The sequence below is a fragment of the Lynx canadensis genome, chromosome F2 (assembly GCF_007474595.2).
Source record: "Lynx canadensis isolate LIC74 chromosome F2, mLynCan4.pri.v2, whole genome shotgun sequence".
In the NCBI taxonomy this organism is placed as follows: Eukaryota; Metazoa; Chordata; class Mammalia; order Carnivora; family Felidae; genus Lynx; species Lynx canadensis.
In genome coordinates this window covers 44,808,847-44,831,210 of record NC_044320.2, presented here as the reverse complement: position 1 = coordinate 44,831,210, position 22,364 = coordinate 44,808,847, and the positions used below count along the sequence as shown (strand labels likewise).

General features: G+C 38.2%; 1 protein-coding gene across 1 annotated transcript in view; it reads left to right on the top strand.

Annotated features, from left to right (window-relative positions):
• Positions 1-22,364, top strand: part of SLC26A7 (solute carrier family 26 member 7) — a 118,537-nt gene that overhangs the window by 82,774 nt on the left and 13,399 nt on the right. The window contains exons 11-14 of the mRNA XM_030304438.2: positions 7,368-7,474; positions 8,529-8,595; positions 11,998-12,135; positions 16,757-16,805. Of these exons, the coding sequence (XP_030160298.1) occupies positions 7,368-7,474; positions 8,529-8,595; positions 11,998-12,135; positions 16,757-16,805 (361 nt within the window). The remainder of the gene's footprint in view (positions 1-7,367; positions 7,475-8,528; positions 8,596-11,997; positions 12,136-16,756; positions 16,806-22,364) is intronic.

Here is a 22,364-nt window from a genome sequence, read left to right as displayed (position 1 = left end):
ACTTTAACCGACTAGGTTCAATCATCATCTGGAATGCCTCCTGGAGGCCAAGTGGGCCTAGGGGTTGGAGTTAACCTGTGCCCACAGATACACTCCTTTGTTGCCAGAGTGGGGCTTTCAAATCCATTTGTCCCTCCTTTGCTGGCAAACGTGTGAAGCTATCCTTCCTTTAGGTAGAGGAGTCTTTATAGGGGGTGGCAAGGGCTAAACGTAGGGCCGCACAATTTCCTGGCGGAACCTTATTTCTTTCCCAATGGTTCTTTTCCCAAGGGGCCTGTCAAGGGCAATTCCCCAACAGACAATTCCCCAGGTACTTTTATTAAGGCCAAATTACATAAAAGCGGGAGTTCGAGAAGGCCGAGCCATCAGGCTGGTTGGATAGCTCGGCTTCCAGCAGGGTGCCATGAGGAATGCAGAGATAAATAAGAACTACTTGTCTCCTCCCAACACTTAACATTTGTGCAGGAAGCAGACATAGAAACATTAACTTACTATGAAAGGCATGCTACAACATGACCCGGAAGCAAAAATACAAGCTTGGGGGGGGGGGGGAACACCAGGGTGGTTCAGTCAGTTAAGCATCTGACCTCAGCTCAGGTAATGATCTCACAGCTCATGAGTTTGAGCCCCGCATCGGGCTCTGTGCTGACAGCTCAGAGCCTGGAGTCTGCTTGGGATTCTGTGTCTCCCCCTCTCTCCACCACGCCCTCACTCGCACATGCACATGCGCTCTTTCTCTCCCAAAAATAAACATTAAAAATATTTTTTAAAATGTACAAGCTCAGCGCTGGGAAAAAAAATGGAGGCCGGACCATTTAGTTTGGACTGGGTCGATAAAAAACACTCCGACAGCAGAGCTGAAATGTGAATTGAGACTTGAAGGAACTGTATTTGATCAGCAGGCCAAGAGATTAAAATTAGCCAGACTGATGGAGGATCATGGCTTTTTAAAGGTGATATGTGTAAAGTAGCACATGAAAATAGAGAAATTAGAAGATGCAGACTGAATTACAGTTTATTTGGTAACTCAGATAAAGGTAATCGTAAGGAACTCATTAATTACATAAGACGGAGCACATTACCATATTGGAAGGGAAGAGATGCCAGGGAAGGCTTCTTCCAGGAAATGATGGGTAGAACATCTAGTAACAGATGGGGTATAGAAATCACCGAAAGGAGAAATAAGAATGAGATTTGTGTATTAGAAGGATTGCTTGAGTAATTTAGGGAAGATGGATGAAACTGTGTTAGTAAGTCAGGCAGATAAGTGAGGAAAGCCTGGAACAAAACTGAGACCAGGAGGTTCAAGAGGAAGAAATAAGCTTGAAAAATATTTAAAACATTGCATTAATTGGTCCTCACCACCAATTCATCATATACAGTGCATCAGTCTAGAACTACTTCTGAGTTTCTAGTTAGGAACATCATTGCAGGAAGATGATGTCATTCAGTTATAGAACATGGAAGATTGAAGGCATTTAGTGGTTACTTTTAGTTAGTTGTTTTTTGTTTTGTTTTTTTTTTAATACAGATTCTCATTCCTGAGTTATTTTTTTTCAATTCATCTCTTTGTTTTCTGTATGTCATCAACAAATAGTTTTTCAAGAAAGGCTCATGTGTTTTATATTCCCTTTTTTTTTTTCTTTCATAGTGGAAGGAAGTTTTTGACTGAGTCTAACATGCTTCCCTCAGGACTGTTTAGACTTGGCACTGTCTTTGGGTATTGAGGGATAAGGCAGAGAAATCACAGGTCAACATGTTTTGTTTTGTTTTTAAGTTTATTTATTAATTTTGAGAGAGAGAGAGAGCAAGCATGAGCAGGGGAGGGGCAGAGAGACGGGGAGAGAGAATCCCAAGCAGGCTTTGCACTGTCAGTGCAGAGCCCCATGCAGGGCTCAAACCCATGAACTGGGAGATCATGGCCTGAGCTGAAATCAAGAGTTGGACACTAAACCAACTGAGCCACCACGTGCCCCAACACGATTTGTTATTTTATCTGAATTAGTTTTTCAGCATGGATGCTCAGTGAAAGTCTTACCTGCCCATGAATTTGGTAATATTATCAGAATATTTCTTGTGGCTGAATACCCAGTATCAAATTCCTATGAGAGTGACATATATTTTTTATCCCAAAATTAAGGATTATATACAAATTTTTTCTTCTAATATATTTTTGAACATTTTTTTTTCAAACCAGATGTTCTTTTAATGAATTATATATTTTCTGATTTTATTTTGTCTTTTTGTATCTATACATTTTCCTATGATTATTTTTGGGAGTGTGTATGTGGTTTCTCTGGACTATTTACTGTGTCTCAGATTATGGATTTCTAGTTGTGATTATCCTTTTTTTTAGCTTTAAATATGGATTTTATCTCTACTGTTTTTATTTCCATCCACATCCTTTTCTAAATTCTTCCAGCTTATTTTTTAATCTTTCAGGTTTCTTTTTTAAATACAGTTTTTCTTCTTTGACCTTTCAAATCTATTTGTGTGTGTGTGTGTGCGTTGTGTGTGTGTGTTGTATGTGATTATATTGCCTATTACATGTCTAAATCTACCCTCTGTCTCTGTTTCATTGTTTTCTTTCTTTCCCCCATTTCTATGAATAAGTCCCTTGTTGATTCTTTTATGATTATAATGCATTTTTAGTGGACCTGTTTGCTGAAAAATAATGTGGGAAGGGCACTAGCGCAGCCCACGGCTCTGATGTAGGTATGTCATCAGAAGATTTGGCTCTTGTTGAAACAAAGCCTCACAATCACAGGCTCTCTTGTGACCTGACACTTGCTGCCTTCTCTCCATTCTTCACCTTGCTTCACCTCTGTCAGTCTCCTACTCTTAGGAAGCAGGGATGCAAGCGATACAAATGGCATTTCATTTTGCTGCTCTTCTTTCTATGGTATCAAATACAGATTAGATGCATGCATTTCCTTCTGTGGTGGCCCACCATTGCCCCAAGAGCTTAGAGCTGTCATCAAAATATTACTATATAGAATTTAAAAAGCCGTTACATTCATTTCAAGAAATCTATAGTTGATTTGATTTGAGGGTAAATGTGTTGGCTTCCAGAGTCCTCCTTGATATCATCCAAATTTCACAGTATTTGTCAAATCTACACAATATTTTAAATTTTTGTAATGTTTATTTTTGAGAGAGAGAAAGAGAGCATGAGCAGAGACAGGGCAGAGAGAGAGGGAGACACAGAATCCAAAGCAGGCTCCAGGCTCTAAGCTGTCAGCACAGAGCCGGACGCAGGACTTGAACTCACGAACCGTAAGATGGTGACCTGAGCTGAAGTCGGACGCTTAACTGACTGAGCCACCCAGGCATCCTACACCATATTTTATAGTTAAGAGTCGTGACCATGTTCTTGTCTCATTGAAACTGGGTTTTCCTCCCTATACATTCATTCTTTATATTGTTTTGGACGGATTTTAATAGAAGGTAGTAGACTAAAAATGCCTTTAATATACTATCTATATCTGCTATCCAAATCTATACTTAAAAATATAATCCTGCAGCGGTATGGCAAATGGCTTACAGTGCTGATAACAAAAGCAGGAAGTTAATAGGCTGTCAGAATAGTCTAGGCAAGACATAGTAAAGTGTGACTTAGGGCAGTCTCAGTGAATTGAGAAGATGGTATGGTTTGAGATAAGTTTTTATTAATAATTGATAGGACTTGGGAAGTGATTGGACAAGTAGATAAAAGAAGAGAAAGTAAATATGATTCCATGGTTTTTGATTGTAGTGTCTTAAAAAAATTTTTTTTTAATGTTTATTTATCATTGAGAGACAGAGAGAGACAGAGCATGAGCAGGGGAGGGGCAGAGAGAGGAGGAGACACAGAATCCGAAGCAGGCTCCGGGCTCCGAGCCGTCAGCACAGAGCCCGACACGGTGCTCAAACTCACAAACCGCGAGATCATGACCTGAGCCGAAGTCAGACGCTCAACTGACTGAGCCACCCAGGCGCCCCTCTGATTGTAGGTGTCTTGAAGAATATTAGTATGTAACAGAAAGAACATTGAAGGAAGGGGAGATTTTGGGGGGAATTTATGAGTTTGCATTTGGACATATTGGGTTTGATGGTATTGGTAGACTGTTTGATAAATGGTTTAAATAGCTCAGAATTGGTAGTCTCTATGTAGAGGTGATAGTTGAAACATTTGGAGTAAATAGTAATGGTGTGGGCAAAAAGTAATGGTGTGAGAAAGGTGACGAGGATATAGCAAATGCATGATGGTTGAATGAAACATTGGGTTTAGCTTGACAAAGCCCTCCTAAGATTGAAGTGGACAAGTATCTCTTAGTTGCTAAGGAACAACAGTGAGAAGCTGTGGATGATCTGGATATGATCTGGGCAGAGCACTTATTGTCAGAATATTACATAGACTTTTTGGATATAGGTTATATTACCCAAGGTAGAATACATCCAGATTATTCAATAGATAGAATATGTCTAAAATATCAATGGATTGGAGTTACCAAAGATGTGTGTATATGTAAAATAATTTGAAGGTTGAAATTTTAAAAAGTCACGTGAGGGGCACCTGGGTGGCTCAGTCAGTTGAGCGTACGACTTCGGCTCAGGTCATGATCTCACGGTTTGTGAGTTCGAGCCCCGCATCGGGCTCTGTGCTGACAGCTCGGAGCCTGGAGCCTGCTTTGGGTTCTGTGTCTCATTCTCTCTCTGCCCCTTCCCCACTTGTGCTCTGCCTCTCTTTGTCTCTCAAAAATAAATTTTAAAAAATGTAAAAAAAAAATTCAAAAAAAATTTTCAAAAAAGTCATGTGAGCAGTCATCACATGAAAAATTAAAAATTTTTATTTCTTTAAAATTTTTTACAGTTGAATACTGATTCCACTTTGAGTTATAGATCAAAACCCTGAGGTAATGAGGGAATAGGAATCCAAAATGAGGCCTGACTCATTAGCTCAGAGCTGAGTTTGAGTAACTGAATGGTGAGAAAAGAATTCACAGCTACAGAAATATAATAATGTATATCAATCACCAAAACAGACCAGGAAGAGGTAAAGCGATTGAGTAGCTGCTCAATGGTGCAAGGGTTTATGTGTTTATGTGTTTTCGACTTGAGGTCAGCTTTGGGGTTACCTTGTGTTTAGAGGCTATCAGTGCCAGTAGAGAAGGGATCAGGTGGTAACACATAATGAAAAAATACGGGACTGAGAGTTAACTAATTCCTTATAACTGAAAAACAACACTTGGATCTTTAGTTGAAATTGTTACAGAACCATGTGGGGACTTACTCTAACCAATGGAACTATTTACTGGTCTATGTTGTTAATTTACATTTGATATTTTTTTTCAAAACTATAAATGTAGCCCTGGGAAACAACTAAGCAATGGGAACCTAACTCACAATAGATGATGTTGTGGGAAAGTAAATATGCTTTAAAAATAGAACCAGATGGTACCAAAAATTTTGGTTGCTTTGATAATCAAGGCCTCTGGGCCCTGCGGTTTTTAAATGGCAGGGACCAGGATCCTCAGTTCCCTATGCTATATTGAATCATGGAGGTTGGCCATGAGGAATTGGACTTACAAGCTTTTGGTGAGGTCTTGTTCTGCCACACCCAGGCGGTTCAGTCAGTATTAGGAGATGAGTAAGAAACAAAGCAATCATGGCAAATTGAAGTAATGGTCAAAAACTTGCAGCCTTATTTTGTATGGGATGAAGCATACTGTAATACACTAGGGAGGAAAAATTACACTTACACAAATATAAGACTCAAATGACTGTCTTTTTGCCTGACTAGAGGAAAAACATCTCAGTGTCTACCTATAGGATGACAGGCTGAGGATGATGTCATAATAAGTGCTAACTTAGCATTACATTTCTTGGTGATGGATCTGAACATGGGAACACTTAAGATATATTTTCTTGGGGCACCTGGTTAGCTTAGTCAGTTAAGTGTCTGACTCTTGATTTTGGCTCAGGTCATTATCTCATCGTTCATGAGATGAAGCCCCACATCTGGCTCTGCACTGACAGCATGGACCCTGCTTGGGATTCTATCTCTTCCTCTCTCTCTGTCCCTCCCCTTCCTTCCCCCCCCCCCCACAATAAATAAATACATAAACTTAAAAAATGGTATATTTTCTTTTTTACTCCAGAATGGTTGTTTCTTCTATATCAAAAAGGAATTTTCTAGATAAAAAATCCCTCCATTTGTGTCCAACGGCTTAGGTTTTCAAAATAACCCATCGTGAAAAACAGTTCAAGCTCCATTTAAGATAAATAATACAAAGGAAAAGCATTTTGAGTAAAAAATGCTATTTAGAAACATTGCTTCAAACTGGTCTCACCCAGCACCACAAGAATCTGTGCTATAGTCAGATTAGATAAAAAAATTTCTAACTTTTTCATTTGCAAATAAATTGAATTAGGTTGTTGAAGATATTTTAAAGTGATAATATAGACATTAGGGCAGAAAGAAGTCAACTTGGAATTGTATGCATAGGTAAAGTAATGCAGATAATTTGAGGGAAAGAGAGAGTTTGAATATTTTGTTGGTCTACAATTTGATAAATGCAGGATTTTCTGTTTAAAAAATACAACCTTCTGGATTTCACAAATTATTTTGCTTTTAAAGATTTTTTTTTGTCAGTAACAAACTTAGAAATGTCAACTGTATACAATATTTGGTTGCTGATTATAATTTCAGGTGGTGGACAAAACTGCGATAATGTTGGAATCCCAACTAAAGGAGAAAAAGATCTTTCTTGCCATCTTCTGAAATATTTCCAAGGGCTAAGTTGGGTCAGATTTTTTAGCTTTCAGAATTTCATAAGAAATTGGCTCTTGCAAATAAAAGTATAATAATCTTTAGAGTAGCTGATCTAAAGGTGGCCTTGGTAGTATTTGAGTCAGTTGTTTTAACCATTAGGGCTTGAGGGTCTTACTACATTAGTTCTTTGTATAGGAATCCTAGAAAACAGAAATTGTTGGGAATGACCAAAAATCTGCTAACAATTGCTTGTAGTATTATTACATTAAATGAGAAAACAGTGGAAAATTATGGCAATGCTTTTGAATCGTACACATCAACCAGTTATTTACAGATATTTAAATAAAGTGTTGTTGGGGATTGAACTAAGGGCTGGCAGTTTCTAGAAATAAAAGAATGTGCCTTTTCCCCACCTTTGCCTGCTGAGAGTCTCATGGGACCAGGATTTGTTTCTGTGTTCCTGGGCTTCTGTTCACCACTTTTTAAATAATCTGTTCTTGCTGAGGGTTTTGTTTACAGGAATGCTATAGAATAAGATGGTGAGAAATTTAACGATCATAAGAGGAGAGAATACCAAAGGACTTGCATCTTCGGTTTCCTGTTTCTCTTCTAGGGCATCTGGGTCAGTACATACGTATTTACAATATGCTTTGCTGCCAACGTGGGGCTGTTGTTTGGTGTGGTCTGCACCATAGCTATCGTGATTGGTCGCTTCCCAAGGTAAGATCTTACTTAAATGCTGTTTGTTTTGACACAGTAGCAAAGTATGGTATTGCCAGTTACTTTTATTTGTGTGGAATATTTAGTGCTATTCTCATGTTTTACTTGGCATCAGAGAATTAGAGATGAAAAGAAAAGGTTTTATCTATGTAATGATACATAACAGTATTGGTTTTAAGTAAGAGAAATATCTTGTCCACATTACAGAGTATATAAAATCTTGATATCAAAGTAAATAAACTCACAGCCAAACAGTATATCATGGAGCTGGTTTTTCTTTTTTTTTTAGTCAAGTGAGGGGGACATATTATTCAATGACCATATAAAATCTAGATCATTTAGAAAATTAAGTAACTTCAGTAAATTTAATTTTTCAGAAGCCATTTTATACATATAAAGATTTCTTCTAGATAATTTACTGAAGAATTCTAGATCATATATTGAAGATTGTTACTGCATATCTGTAAGCCATTCCCCTATTTTGACCAATTCTTTTTCTACTTTCTCAGTGTTCATCATCTGATAATGCTTCTACTCATGTCTCATCCTTCTCTTGAAATTCTTTGTGAAATAATATACTTCAAAAATTTTTACGTTTTATCTGTGTCGATTCTATAAAAAGACTTCTATAGAAATCTGTCTGTGTAGATTCATCAGTATCTGGTCCTATCTTGCCATTGACTCTCTCTTTACTTCTTTTTCCCCTAAAACAAGGTTTCCCCTAAAACAAGGTTTCCCCAAACACCATATACTCTCTTACAATTCTTTTTGTCAATCTGCCTCTTGTGGCTTATAGAGATGGGGCTCTGGGAACCCAGATGAGGTCAATTATATTTATTAATCTCTACTTAGATGTCTCTAGTGTTACACTCTATTCCTGAGAATCCCAGAGAAATAGAGATTTACCCATGTTTTATGTACAAATACGATATAAAATTTTAACTATTGTGGGTATGTTCTAATTGTTAAGATAAAATGACATCCTTTTTGCATTTTCATTCTAAATGTAGTGATCAGGAAGTGACATTTTATTTTTTGTCTGCCTGAATTCTAGAGCAAAGACTCTGAGTATAAAAAACATGAAAGAAATGGAATTTAAAGTGAAGACAGAAACGGATGGCGTAAGTTTAGTTTTCTTTTCCTTTGTGTAATTATTAACAATATTTGTAGTTCAGATAGCTTTAAGGTACCATAAGTAAAGTATGACTTTAAATACATGATTATCTTATTTTTAATTATCATGAATTTTCAGTGGTATGTGTGACCACCATACTTGTAGCAGTTGACATACAACAAATTAACAAACAACAAAAAAATCTTGTGTTAGCATTCAGAGAAGATGATAGCATGGTTTCTAGAATTATATCTTACAGTGGAATCATGGCCCACATTAGTTGAGGCATTGGAAACCTCTATTTTACTAGCTAAGTTGCATAAAATAGTCAAACTAAACAGTCTATTCCTAATTAAATGATGGAAGAAGATAGGGACTAGGGAAGGAAATAAAGCAAGGTGGGATCATGCTATTGCTTTTATTATTTTTAACACAGTCAGTGAGACTGTATTATTAGCAGAGGGTAATTGAATGGTTATGGAGTGCCAATAGGATTGGCTTCTTGCACAGAGGCCATCTTTTTAAGGAAACAGCTTATGTAAATTGTCTTACCCTGTCCATGCTTGGGCAGGCCAGTGGTGTTTGAGCTCTAGTTTCTTGTTCTGATGGATGACCAAAACAAGTTTAAAGTGAGGAAAAAAATGTTGACTTAAATATTAGCAATTAAAAAATTGGCCTCACTTTCAACCTGCTTTGTAAGTGCTTGGGTAACCTTTTTTTCCCCTCTATTTTTCATAGGTACTTGTTTTTGTATCTCATGATTGCCCTCAGAACAAAGAGAACTGGGCTCCCACCAGAAGGACCAATTGTCAGAGTATTTCTGAGTAGATTAGAAGTAGGAAGTAGCACCAGGAGTCTTTCTGTGACACCCAGGGAATGTGTGTGTGTGTGTATATTTAAATTGAAGAATAATTAGCATACACTATTGTATTAGATTCAGGTGTACAACATAGTGACTCAATATTTGTATACATTATGGCTGTGTTTTTAGATTTTTTTAACATTTATTCATTTTTGAGAGACATAGGCAGAGCATGAGTGGGGGAGGGGCAGAGAGAGAGGGAAACACAGAATCTGAAGCAGGCTCCAGGCTCTGTGCTGTCAGCACAGAGCCTGATGTGGGGCTCGAACCCAAGAACCGTGAGATCATGACCTGAGCCAAAGTCAGATGCTTAACCCACTGAGCCACCCAGGTGCTCCCCTGGCTTGTGTTTTTACTAAGTGTGAAAAAGTTTACTTCATAGAGGCCTACTAAAGTTTAGAGCCCTAAGACGGTCCCAGGTTCAAGTTTTCCACCAATGATACCTTTCTTTTCTTTTCTTTTTTTTTTAATTTTCCACGAGAATTTAGTGCTCACAGAAAGTCCCAAACTGGCTCTAGGGTCCCTAAAGTCTGTATCCACCCTACACGTACAGCTGTGTCCATTAGCCTTGACATTGTTAGGTTTGAAACACAATTCGAGTTTGACCATTTTTCAGCTTAAAGATTACTGGTTAATAAATTCTATCTAATCTGTACCTTCTTCTCGGACTAAACATGTGGGAAAGTGAACGAGGGGATTTGTAGGAAGATAAACATGCCAAAATTCTTCCATATCTTTAAACCTTGACTATTTCCAGTGTAGTCACACACCTGAATCATAACTGTCACATGGACAGCTTAATTTTATTAGAACACTACAATTCACTAACTATTTAATGTTTTGTATCAAAAATAGGAGGAAAAGAAAACTAAGATTGGAACATGAGCTGTTAGGTGGGGTTTTTAGCTAACTTCACGCATGGCAGTGCTCTGTCACTCCTCTCCTCCATCCATGCTTTCCACCTTCTTCACATGAAACACACATCTGAGCTTGGGACACCTCTTTGGGGGGTGAACTCAACCCCATTGAGAGTTTCTTTCCTGACACAAGTTGAATCTCTATTCCTTAACCAATACGTGCTATTTAAACGAATTCTCTTAACTCAAAACAACATACTGGCCAAATCATGTGATGTGATTGGTGGGTCGATCTTAAGATGTGGGGCTTTGTGGTAACTAAATATGACAAGCCCAAGCATGGTTTTATTTTTGGTTTGTGAGAGATTTATTCTTTTTTTTTTAAAAGTTTTTATTTAAATTCCAGTAGGTTAACATACAGTGTAATATTAGTTTCAGGTGTACCTACAGTGATTCAACACTTCCCTGCGTCACCCGGTGCTCATCACAACAAGTGCACCCTTAGTCCCCATCACCTATTTCACCCAACCCCCACCTCCTCCCCTCTGGTAACCATGAGTTTATTCCCTACAATTAAAAGTCTGTTTCTTGATTTGTCTCTCTCTGTAAGAGGTTTACTCTTGATTAAAAGTTAATTTGATAAGTTTTTGTCTTCTGAAATTGTTTACTTGTAGCAAATCTCACTTTCTAGAGTTTAATCAGTTGCGTAGCTATGGAAACTTTTTGAGATTATGTAGTTTAAAATTTTACCTACTTTAACAGATGAGGAAGCTGAGAGTCGTCAAATGAATTGTCCAAATTCACATACCTAATGTTGTGTTTTGTTTGTTTTTATCATTCTTTATCTGCCTGTCTGCTTCATTAATCCCTGGGCTTTCTCTTCTATGCAAGTACTAAAGCCTGAAGGAGTATTGCTTTATTTAGTTGGTAAGGAATTATTCGACAGAATTCACCATCTTCTCCATTTCTAGGTCAGACCCCTGCCCCAAATGTCGTGGAGAGCACGGTCTGAGTTGCATATCAGCAATTGCTGCCAGGAAGACCCGGGAAATGGCCAGAACAGGCACCTTTTGCTTGGAAACTTTCCTTCTCCCTTCCTGCATCTCCTACCTGCATCCAGGCAATCCGGTGTAATTTAGGCCTGCCCAAAGTGAAACTACCTTCCAGATACTGTCTCTTGGTTTCTTTCTCCTAATTAGGACTGTCAGTCCCTTGCAAGGTTATAATTCCAGCCAAAAGAAAGCTATATCATTATGAGGCAAATGACTGACAGTTGATCGTTTAGGACATATTTTCATTAAAAAAATACTGATGGTTAAGTGAATGAATTTTTAGTTTCTAGATTGTATGGAAGAGGTACTTTTGGAAGAGTAGGTCTTCCTGGTACTCTTTGGATATCTTAGGGTGTTGCCTCCCCCAAATCAGTGGGAATAAATGCCATTTTCTGAAAAGATGCAGACTCATCTCATGGTTATTAATATTTCTTAGGAAACAGGAAATACATATTTTTCTGAAGAAGCATGATAGTATATTAACTTTTCCAAATAAATTTTAATAATGAAAACCTTGGCTAAGAGATTCTTCCATCGTTGAGTGACATCTGGATTTGTAAGATTTAGACTGTTTGGATAGACTTATCCTCTTTTATTTCAATCAGAACTCTGAATTTATTCCTATTCTCCTCCAAAAGGAAACTCTTCAGCAGGTGAAAATTATCTCAATAAACAACCCACTTGTTTTCCTGAATGCAAAGAAGTTTCATGCTGATCTAATGAATATAATCCAAAAGGAAAATGCCAACAACCAGCTACTGGATGATATCAGCAAGGTAGGAAAGCTAGTTCCTATTACTGTACTACAAATAACCTTATATCGTGATACTAAGATCTGTATCATGGAATATAATACAAGAGTCTTTGGAAACCACTCCCTCATCAAAACTTATATTGTATTATACTTTTTATTTGGTTCTTATAGTTAGTTTTTAGGTAATCACTCTCATTCATTCCTTTGTTCATTTATTCATTCATTCAACATATATATAGTAGACATGTGTACTAGGTACTATAACCCTGAGAAAAATAAAAAGACAAATCATTTATTTTAAATGACCTTTTTACCAAGAGAAAGAAGAGTCAGATCCAAATTTAAAAGAGATAGAATATGATAAATGACTTCAGAGAAGCATAAACTGTTGCCATCATTATATGACTATTATAAAAAACTAGCATTCTTTATCTCCACAAGTTATCTTAATTTACAGAGACATCAGATGTGCATTAGGATGATTTTATGTAAATAGCTACCTGTAATTATTTGAATCCTTAAGCCCCTTAGCATGGACTTTGGAGCTGAGCTGCTTGAGTTTGCACGAACTTAACTGAGTTTATTATTAAACCCTCTGTGATTCAGTTTCCTTATCTATTATCAGGATGATTAAATGAGTTAATATATGGAAAGCACTTAGAATACTGCCTGGCCTACTCAATACTATAAAACATTAGTTAATGTTATTAGTTTGACTGAATGCAAATAATAGCCTCTCCATGAAGCTTTCCATGATTACTCCAGATTACAAAGATCTCATTCTCTTATATCCTTGAGTGTGTATTATCCCCAGTCACTTAGGTACATAGGAGGCATTAACTCTCTCATTTCTAGTGGCTCAGGAGCTGTTTAGTAACTCATTCCTGTTCCTTGCAGCTTTATGCTTCTGTCTCTGGGCCTCATACTGATCCACACCGTAGAGGCCCTAAATACAGAATCAGTTATAAAAATTTGCTGGGTGCAATGCAAAATGAAAATATGAGTTCCCTTGTTCAACAGTTGCTAAGAATTTCAAGATGGCAATAGAGAGCGTTAAACCAAGAAGAAGACCCTTCTAAGCATAGGACCCTGTGTAACTACACAGGTTGCAAGCCCACAAGGCTGGCCCTGCCTGTGTATCTCCAGCCCTGTCTTTTACTCTCACTGTGCTCTTTAGGATGTCACTTTCTTCAGATTATTAGGAACCCACCTGTGATTTTGGATTGAGAAGAACTTGCACTCATGCCAAAGGTGGATATACATTCCTAGTTGTTCACGTTGGATATGAGGCCTCTTTTTTATTTTTATTTTTTAAATTTTTTAAATGTTTATTTATTCTTGAGAGAGAGAGAAAGAGAGAGAGAGAAAGAGGGAGGGAGAGGGAGAGAAAAAGAGTGTAGCAGGGGAGGGGCAGAAGAGACGGAGACACAGAATCTGAAGCAGGCTCCAGGCTCTGAGCTGTCAGCACAGAGCCAAATGTGGAGCTCCAACTCACGAGCTATGAGATCATGACCTGAGCCGAAGTCAGACACTTAACCCACTGAGCCACCCAGGCGCCCCACAAGGCCTCTTTTTTTAAAGCCTTAAAAAAGTACATTTTTTAGCTGTATTATGAGATAGGTAGGTTCCTGTGGCTGACATAAGCTGACAACCACCATGCACAACAGTATTGTGGGAAAATTTGTCCAGGCTTCCAAATAACCTAATGAACCCACGAGAACTTTGTGGTCTTATTCTGCCAAAATGTAGATTTACTTCTTGAAATTATATGATTCTTTGTAGGCCTTATCATGTCTAGTGGAGTATCTGATGTGACTATTCTTGTAAGTAGTTATTTTTTGATAGTTGACAATATTTTCCTTAGAATATTCTCCTGCAAGACTAAAGTTGTTCCAACTTGTTTTTAGAATCGACAATCGGCATATGCTCATCTTGTAGCATATGAAGTCAGAAGTAAACCTCACTGACACAGCCTTCTGTGAGGAGGTACCACATACATGATTTTACCAACTTGGGACTTCAGAAATTTGAGTCTGATAATCCAGTAGAGTTCATTGAATCTGCGTTACTGGTACATAATGACATCCAAAGGGATTCTTTCACTCAGAACTATAATGATAAGGAATGATTTCTTGAGAGGACATTTCACTATGAGAATAATGCAAATATTGTGTGTATTTACATACTGTGAGTTTCGAAGGGTACAATAAGCATTCAGATGGTAATCTGGAAGGTCTGCTCTCTGAAGAATCACGAATAGACCTTTCTTCAGAATGGTTGAATGGGTGGTCTTGGGTAGCATGGATGCTTTTTGGGGCATCTCATATTATCCTTGTCATGTGCTGTCCACCTAGGATATCAACTTCTTGTTTAAGGACCATGCACCTGTTCCAAGTTCAGTTTACAGTCACGAGTCTGCATCAATTCCCATAGTTCCTAAAGTAAGGTGCTCTGCTGGGGCCTTGGTCTCCTTTCACAGTTACATTTTCAACAGATGGTGGTAATGGAAGGGCATTTAAAACATCCTGGGGCAAGAAGAATCGCATCATATTCAAAATACAAACTGAAAAAGGATTTCCTGTTTTGTTATACTGCAACAATATACTTCCTATATATCATTATTAAATATCTTTCTGAATACAGAAACTCAGGAGGATCTCAGAGTCTTAGTGTTTATTGGATTCATGTTCATTATTGTATAGGTTATAGATACTCCCGTAATAGTCATCATTTTACAAAGCATCACTTTACAAAGCAAGTTTCAATCTGCTGTTTATCCAAAAGTTTCTTTTGCTTAAACAAGGTTTTTTTTTAATAGACTTATTTTTTTGGAAAGCTTCTAGACTTACAAAAAAGTTGAGAAATGTTAGTACAGAGAATTCCTCTATACCCTGCACCACACGGTTTTTTGCTGTTATTAACATCTTGCATTAGTGTAACATATTTGTTACAATCAATGAACCAAAACGGATACATTATCATTAACTAAAGTTCTTGCTTTGTTCTGATTTCTTTAGTTTTGCCAAATGTCCTTTTCTGTTCCAGGATTCCATCCAGGACATCACATTACATTTAGTTTTCCTGTCTCCTTAGATTCTGCTTCCCTGTGACAGTTTCCCAGACTTTTCTATTTTTGCTGACTTGACAGTTTGAGTAGAATTGTTCAGGTATTTTGTAGAATGCCCCTCTACTGAAATTTAGCATGGTAAGATCAGGGATATGGGGTTTTAGGAATAAAACTATAGAGATGAAGTTCCATTTTCATCATATCATGTCAAAGGTATATACTATCAATATGATGTATCTCTGTTGTTGACCTTGGTCACCTACCTGGGGTAGGATTTGTCAGGTTTCGCTGGTGTAAAGTTACTCTGTTTCTACCCTTTCCTTATGGTAGTCTTTGGAAGCAAATTGCTATGTGCAGCCCACAGTTAAAGAGTGTGGAGTTAGGCTTCACCTCTCTGAGGGTGGAGTATCTACATAAATTACTTGAAATTCTTTTGCACAGATTTCAGACAGGATTAACAATAAGAGCAGGGAAAGGAAACTCACATTCTTTGAATGTCTCTCAGAGGCTAGTCCTTTTAATTAGGCTGTTACTTAATCATCACCAGCCCCATGATGTAAGTGGCATTACGTGAATGTTACAAAAAAGGGAGATTGGGACTCAGAACTGTAAAATACCTGGGGGAAATATAGCTGATAACTGTCAGAGCCAGAATTAAAGTATATGAGCTGCATCTCTGGGTATCAAGAAGAGAAAATAGATGTTCTCTAGTCAGCCTTGAGGAAGAAGTGGATTTCGCGTGAGAAGCAGTAGAATGTAGTGGTTGGGAGCCTGAGGTTCTGAACGGAAAGGTAGGAGCTTTGGTTTTAGCCCAGGTTCTCTCTCACTTTGTGACTTTGGTCAAGTTATTTAACCTTTGCAATCTTTAGCTCCCTCCTATGGAAAATGAGACTAGCAACTCCATAGGATTGTTCTGAGGATTAAATAATTAACATACAGTCCTTGGTGATTAGTAGGTAGTCAAAAATATCAACTTCTATCATCGTCATCATCATCAACAACAATAATGACAATAAATCTTTTGAGAAGTAGGTAGCATGCGATCTCATTAGAGGCATCAATTATTGACAATTTCAAAGAACTTTAATTGTAGAATAAAGGATTATTTTCATTTTCCAGCATTTCCATAGATCAATAATGTTTCTCAGGCATTTTCATGGAGCTGCCAGTGAACAGTTAACTCTAATATAATATGAAATATATGGTCAATGCCTCTCTGTTAGGGAATGTTGTGTTAATGAGGTTAATTTCTGATTGGATACACTACACAAAAACACATGCAAACGTTTAATTTGATCAAAAATCAAAACAAACTTAGTCTTGCAGAAAATGTTCTAAACAAGATAGTCTGACTTGGTAACATAAATTATCTACCAAGTTAATAAATACTTAGAACCATTGATTATTTTATTATTTCAGTTTTGTTGTATTTATCATTCTGAAAAAAAAGGCTAATGGAAAATATTATCAGAGCCTAGTTTTTTGTTATTTATGGAGAAAAGAAAAGTGTGCTCTTTTCAGGGACAGAAATGAATTTTTATAATGTTATTCTTCCTTGTATTTATTTTCATTTCAGTGTGAACAAAACACGTTGCTCAATTCTCTATCCAATGGCAACTGCAATGGTGAGTTAGCTTAAAAAAAAAAAAATTAAAGTGTTCTGACTTGAATATAGACCAGAGAATAGGTCCTCTTTCCTCTTCCTGCCACTGGACCTCCCTCTACTGTCCTCCTCATTTCCTTCTCTCTCTGCTCCTCCTTCTCCTTTTCTGCCCTTCTCCCCACACCTCCTCTTATTTCTACTTCTGTCTTTCTCCTTCCTCCATTTTCTTTCTCTTCCCCAGCTCCTCCTTCTCCTCTCCCTTCCTCTTCTCCTCCTTCCCTTCTTCATCTTCCTCCTTCTATCTCACCTCCTGCTTTCTTGTAGAAGTAAATTTTAAGTAAAGATGTGTATGCCTACCCAGAACGAAAAGTGTAAACTTTGTTACAGGGTATTAAAAATACTCACAATACTTAAGTAAATGGTGTTTATTAATAAATAGAAGCAAATTACAATGTCCATTAGAATGCTTAATATTGAAGAGATGTCAGTGTTATTTATGTTGAATTTATTTATAAATATAAATGTAATTCCTATTAAAATTCCACTAGGACACTTAAATGGCAATCGACAACCTTATTCTAAATTTTGTTTGGAAACTCAGAAGGCCAAGAATAGGCAAGACACTCGTGAAATATGTGAAGTGTGTGAGAGAACGTTTTCTTAACTCTCAAGATACGTTATAAAGCTCTAATAATCAATGCAGTGTGGTACTGGTTCCAAGATAAATTAACAGATCGATAGGACAAAGGAGAGGGCCCAGAAGGGTAGAAAAATCTCACACTTATTGATGTTTGATTTGTGACAAAATGGCATTGCAGAGCAGTAGGGAAGGGATAGTCTTGCTAATATACAATGATGAGACAATTGTGTACCTATAATGAATGAAATCATTCACTGTAATTCACACACCATATCTCCATGTCAGTACCCAGTGAATCAAAGTCCTAAGAGTGGTAGACAAAATATAAATTTAGAGGAGAAGATAGGAGAAAATACACAAGAAATGCAAAGCATTAAGCATAAAGAAAATGACCATTAAGATTTCCTAGATTATTTTTAAGTTTTTGTTCAACGAAAGCCACCATATAAAGCATGAGAAGATAAGCCAGAGTGGAAGAATAGGTAGAACACATAATGTGGACAAAGGACTGCACTCCTCTACAAATCAATGAATAACGAAAGGTAGACGACCCAATAGAAATGGGTAAAATACGTGAACAGCCATTTTCAAATTTACCAGTAAACATGTAAGAATATGCTTGACTGTCATTCGCAGTAATTACTGGAGAAATAGGGGATTTAATTTGCATTTATCCACTAATATATACATGTATACGTGCGTATATATCTATGTGGTTTATTGGTAAACATTTAAAAGTATGAGGATGCCAAGGGTTCCTGAGGGTGTAGCACAAAAAGTCTCCCACAATGCTGGTGGGGGTGTAAACTATGACAACTGCCTTGGAAAACAGTTTGGCAAAATTGTGTAAAGTTAAAGATATACCTACCCTCTGACCACCAATTCCACTCCTACTCAGACAACCTGAAGAAATGAGAGCCTGTATACAGCAAATTACAAAAACAAGAATATTCACAACAGTAGTATTTGTAACTGTCCAAACCTGAAACCAACCCATATTTCCAGAATAGGTAGCAGATAAACACAGAAATTGTGGTGTATTATGCAATTGAATTTTTATTTGATATACTTATTATTTGGTATACAATAAAGGAAATTGAATGTCTTATATAAAATGTAGTAGGGTAAAAAAGAACAATTCCAAAGAATTCCAAGTCCTTTTACATAAACTCAAAAAACAGAAGATGCTGACATATTAATTTTTGTACTTCTAAAGACAATAGGAAAAGGAATCTGTTAATATTTGTATTAACATATACAAGATTGTATAAAGAAGGATAGGCTTTCTTTATAATTCCCCAAATCTAGAAACAACTGAAATATCCATTAACAGTACAATGGCAAAAGAACATGTAGAATGTCTATATAAGAGGATAACATATTATAATGTTTATTATATTACCATATAAAATATATTCTGAATGAATATATAACATATTGAATGGAATAAAATAAATGTTATATAAATATATGAATCAATGGCATTGACCCCATATCAACATAGATGTAGCTCAGATGTCAGCTTCTCTGGTCTCTTTTTTTTTTTTTTTTAATTTTTTACTGTTTATTTTTGAGAGAGAGAGAGAGAGACAGAGTGAGAGCAAGGGAGGAGCAGAGAGAGAGGGAGACACAGATCTGAAGCAGGCTCCAGGCTCTGAGCTGTCAGCACAGAGCCTGATGGCGGGGCTTGAACTCATAAACCATGAGATCATGACCTGAGCTGAAGTTGGACACTTAATCAACTGAGCCACACAGGCACCCCTGGTCTTTTCTAACTTTTTGTGGTAAACGTACTTCATCCTGCCTCATGTTCTCAAAGAATGCCTACATAATACTGGTATAGTACTTATTTAATGATCATTTATTGAATGTCTTATTCTCCTGCTTATCTGGAAACTTTAAAAAAAATTCTCAAAAAATTTTTGAGAGAGAGAGAGAGAGAGAGAGAGAGAGAACATGAATAGGGGACAGGCAGAGAGAGAGGGAGAACAGAATCCGAAGCAGGCTCCAGGCTCCGAGCTGTCAGCACAGAGCCCAAAGCCAGGCTCAACCCCACAAACCACGAGATCATGACCTGAGCCGGACGCTCAACTGACTGAGCCATCCAGGTGCCCCTGGAAACTTTTAAGAGTGTTGTCACCTCTGCCTCACTAGGCCAGGCCCGTTTTTCACAGAGCAGCAACTGATGGGCACCATCACTTTTGTTGTGTCCCTTCTGTAATAGTCAGAACTAGTTGATCAGAATGTTTCTTCTAGCGTCCTCCTCCTGTCCTCTGACACTCCAGAGTATCCTCGGTCCTCCTATTTCTCCTTCTTGTTCAGAAACACCATCCTGCCCTCCCCTCCCTGTGCTTTATTTTTTGTTGTTGTTTATTTATTTTGGGGGAGGGGCAGAGAGAGAGAATCCCAAGCAGGCTCTGCGCTGTCAGTTTGAGCCCTGCACTGGGCTCCAAGTTCCGATCTCTGGAACCATGAGATCGTCATGACCTGAGCTGAAATGAAGAGCCCGACGCTTAACTGATTGAGTCACCCAGGTGCCCCACCTCCCTGGGCTTTAATTAATTACTAAAATCTATAACTCTTGGTTTTATTACCTTTAAATTTTCACCTCTGCAACTCTGATTCTGTCCTTAATCATGTTCAAAATGAATTAGAATTTTTTTTTTCCTGCCATGAGATAGTCTGGGTTTTAATCCATGGATAGAAAATACCCAGTGTCCCATGCTCACCTCAGACAGAACTAATAGGTCAAGGCGCTTCCTCCTATGAGCCAAGGTAGCCTGAGAACTTTTCCACCCAGGGCTGCAGGAAGCTACTGTGAATGCTTGGTGTTGACATGCAAGCTGAGAGGTAATTGCCGTCCTGACTTCATTCTGTCGTGTAATGACAGGTGAATCTTAAATCACCTTTACTTTAAAATCTGTCACATGATTAATCGTGAAGTTTCCCTTCTGTAGGCCCAATGCCCCCGCCTCAGCCCTTTAAGGCACCTAAAGCCCTTTTTCTTATCTTCTTATACTCCTTTCTCTTTCATTCCACATTACACAAATCCTCTATCCAAGTTAGATAAATCAACTCACGGCCCCCCGGTATCTAATTCAGTCATCCCTGGCTCCGAGCCTTTATTTGGATTCTCCTGAACAGAACTATCTCCTCGATCTGCCAATCCAGACCTTATACTGTCTTCAAGATTTAACAGAAAAGTAAAAAGAAAATTGAAGGACACACTGCTTGGCAATCCCATTAAGTATAAAAAGAAGTCAACCAGACCCATACAGGGGAACGTGCTGTCAGCACAGCCTGGAATTCAGTATCTTCAGCTGTGAAATGGAGATCATAGTAATAGAAAAGCAGAGATACCACATGCTTCACTCAGTCACATATTGACTTAAGTGGTTATAGAGTTTGTTCTTTTTCTGCATATTTTCCTTCTAACTAGATGTTTAAGGCAAGAAATACATTTTAACTTTTCATTGCATTATCCTTCTGTGTTCAATGAACACTTGGTCAGTGAATGAAAATTGTAAGGATAGGCAATATCTGTATAGCATTTGATAATTTTCAAAGGACATTCCTCTTTATAACTCTGAAATAGGTAATTAGTAAATACTACGCTTCCACTTTCAAATAGGTGATAGGATACTCTTCATGTTACTGATGAATAAGTTGGGGCCCATAAGGGATAATTAACTTGCTCTGAATTGTGGAGTTAGGGACAGAGGCGGGACTTGGGTCCCTGTTGCCAGTGGGCATGCATACAAGAAGGGATGCTCGAAGCTGGGACAGGAGAGACTGGTCTGAAAGCAGTCTGAATGGTCACAAGGTTATGACAATAGAGGGAGAGGATGAATTTGAAAGAGAGTTCAGCATGTCATGAACACTGCTGGCACTGTTTGGGTGTTGGAGGAGGGGAGAGGGCAAAACAATGACTCTGAAGCTTTGTCTCTCTCACACTGGGATGATGTGGAACCTGAGGGGGTGGGGAGTGAAAAGGGAAGGTAACTTTACTTTGGAGAGTGGGGAATATAAGACGTCCAGGAGACGTCCAGTGGGTTTGCGGGAATGCTAAATAAATCTGGAAGTAACTAAACCAAAGAGAGACAAAGCTGAGCAAGGGAGTGGGAAACGGGGGACAATTAAAAAATCTATGCCCTCCCGCAATGATTTACACAGAAGGGGAAGATTTGTTGTTGAGCACATGATTGAATAATCAAAATCGGGGCGCCTGGGTGGCGCAGTCGGTTAAGCGTCCGACTTCAGCCAGGTCACGATCTCGCGGTCCGTGAGTTCGAGCCCCGCGTCAGGCTCTGGGCTGATGGCTCGGAGCCTGGAGCCTGTTTCCGATTCTGTGTCTCCCTCTCTCTCTGCCCCTCCCCCGTTCATGCTCTGTCTCTCTCTGTCCCAAAAATAAATAAACGTTGAAAAAAAAAATTAAAAAAAAAAATCAAAATATATGAAACAAGCTACATAAATTATAAGATGGCAAGCACCATATTTATCTCAATGAAAACACAAATTGCTCAAATGTGAAGAAATCTTCTGTTACCATGTGTAGACTGTGTCCCCAAAGCATTGTAGTCACTTGGGAACGCCCCAGAGGCACTCCTGCGCACATCTCTCTTCACGCTATGGTTTGCCAGCTTTACCTTCACCTCCTCCTCCAGATCTCCCCTCATGTGTTCTGTTCTCTCATTCCTGAGTTAATTAGTTAATGTCCTGTTGCCTCAGCCCATGTTTCTTGTACTTACTGAACATCTATTAAGTCCCGGGCACAATGACCAGTGCTGCGTGTTCAAGGGTGAAGAAAGCAGGCATGATTTCTGCTCTCACGGATCCCGAAGTCTAAAACAAATTCCCTGCCCTCACCCACCACCTCTCCTCATTCCCCAAAGCAGCAACCCAGGTACACTGATTTTCTATTGCTTCTGTCACAAATTACCA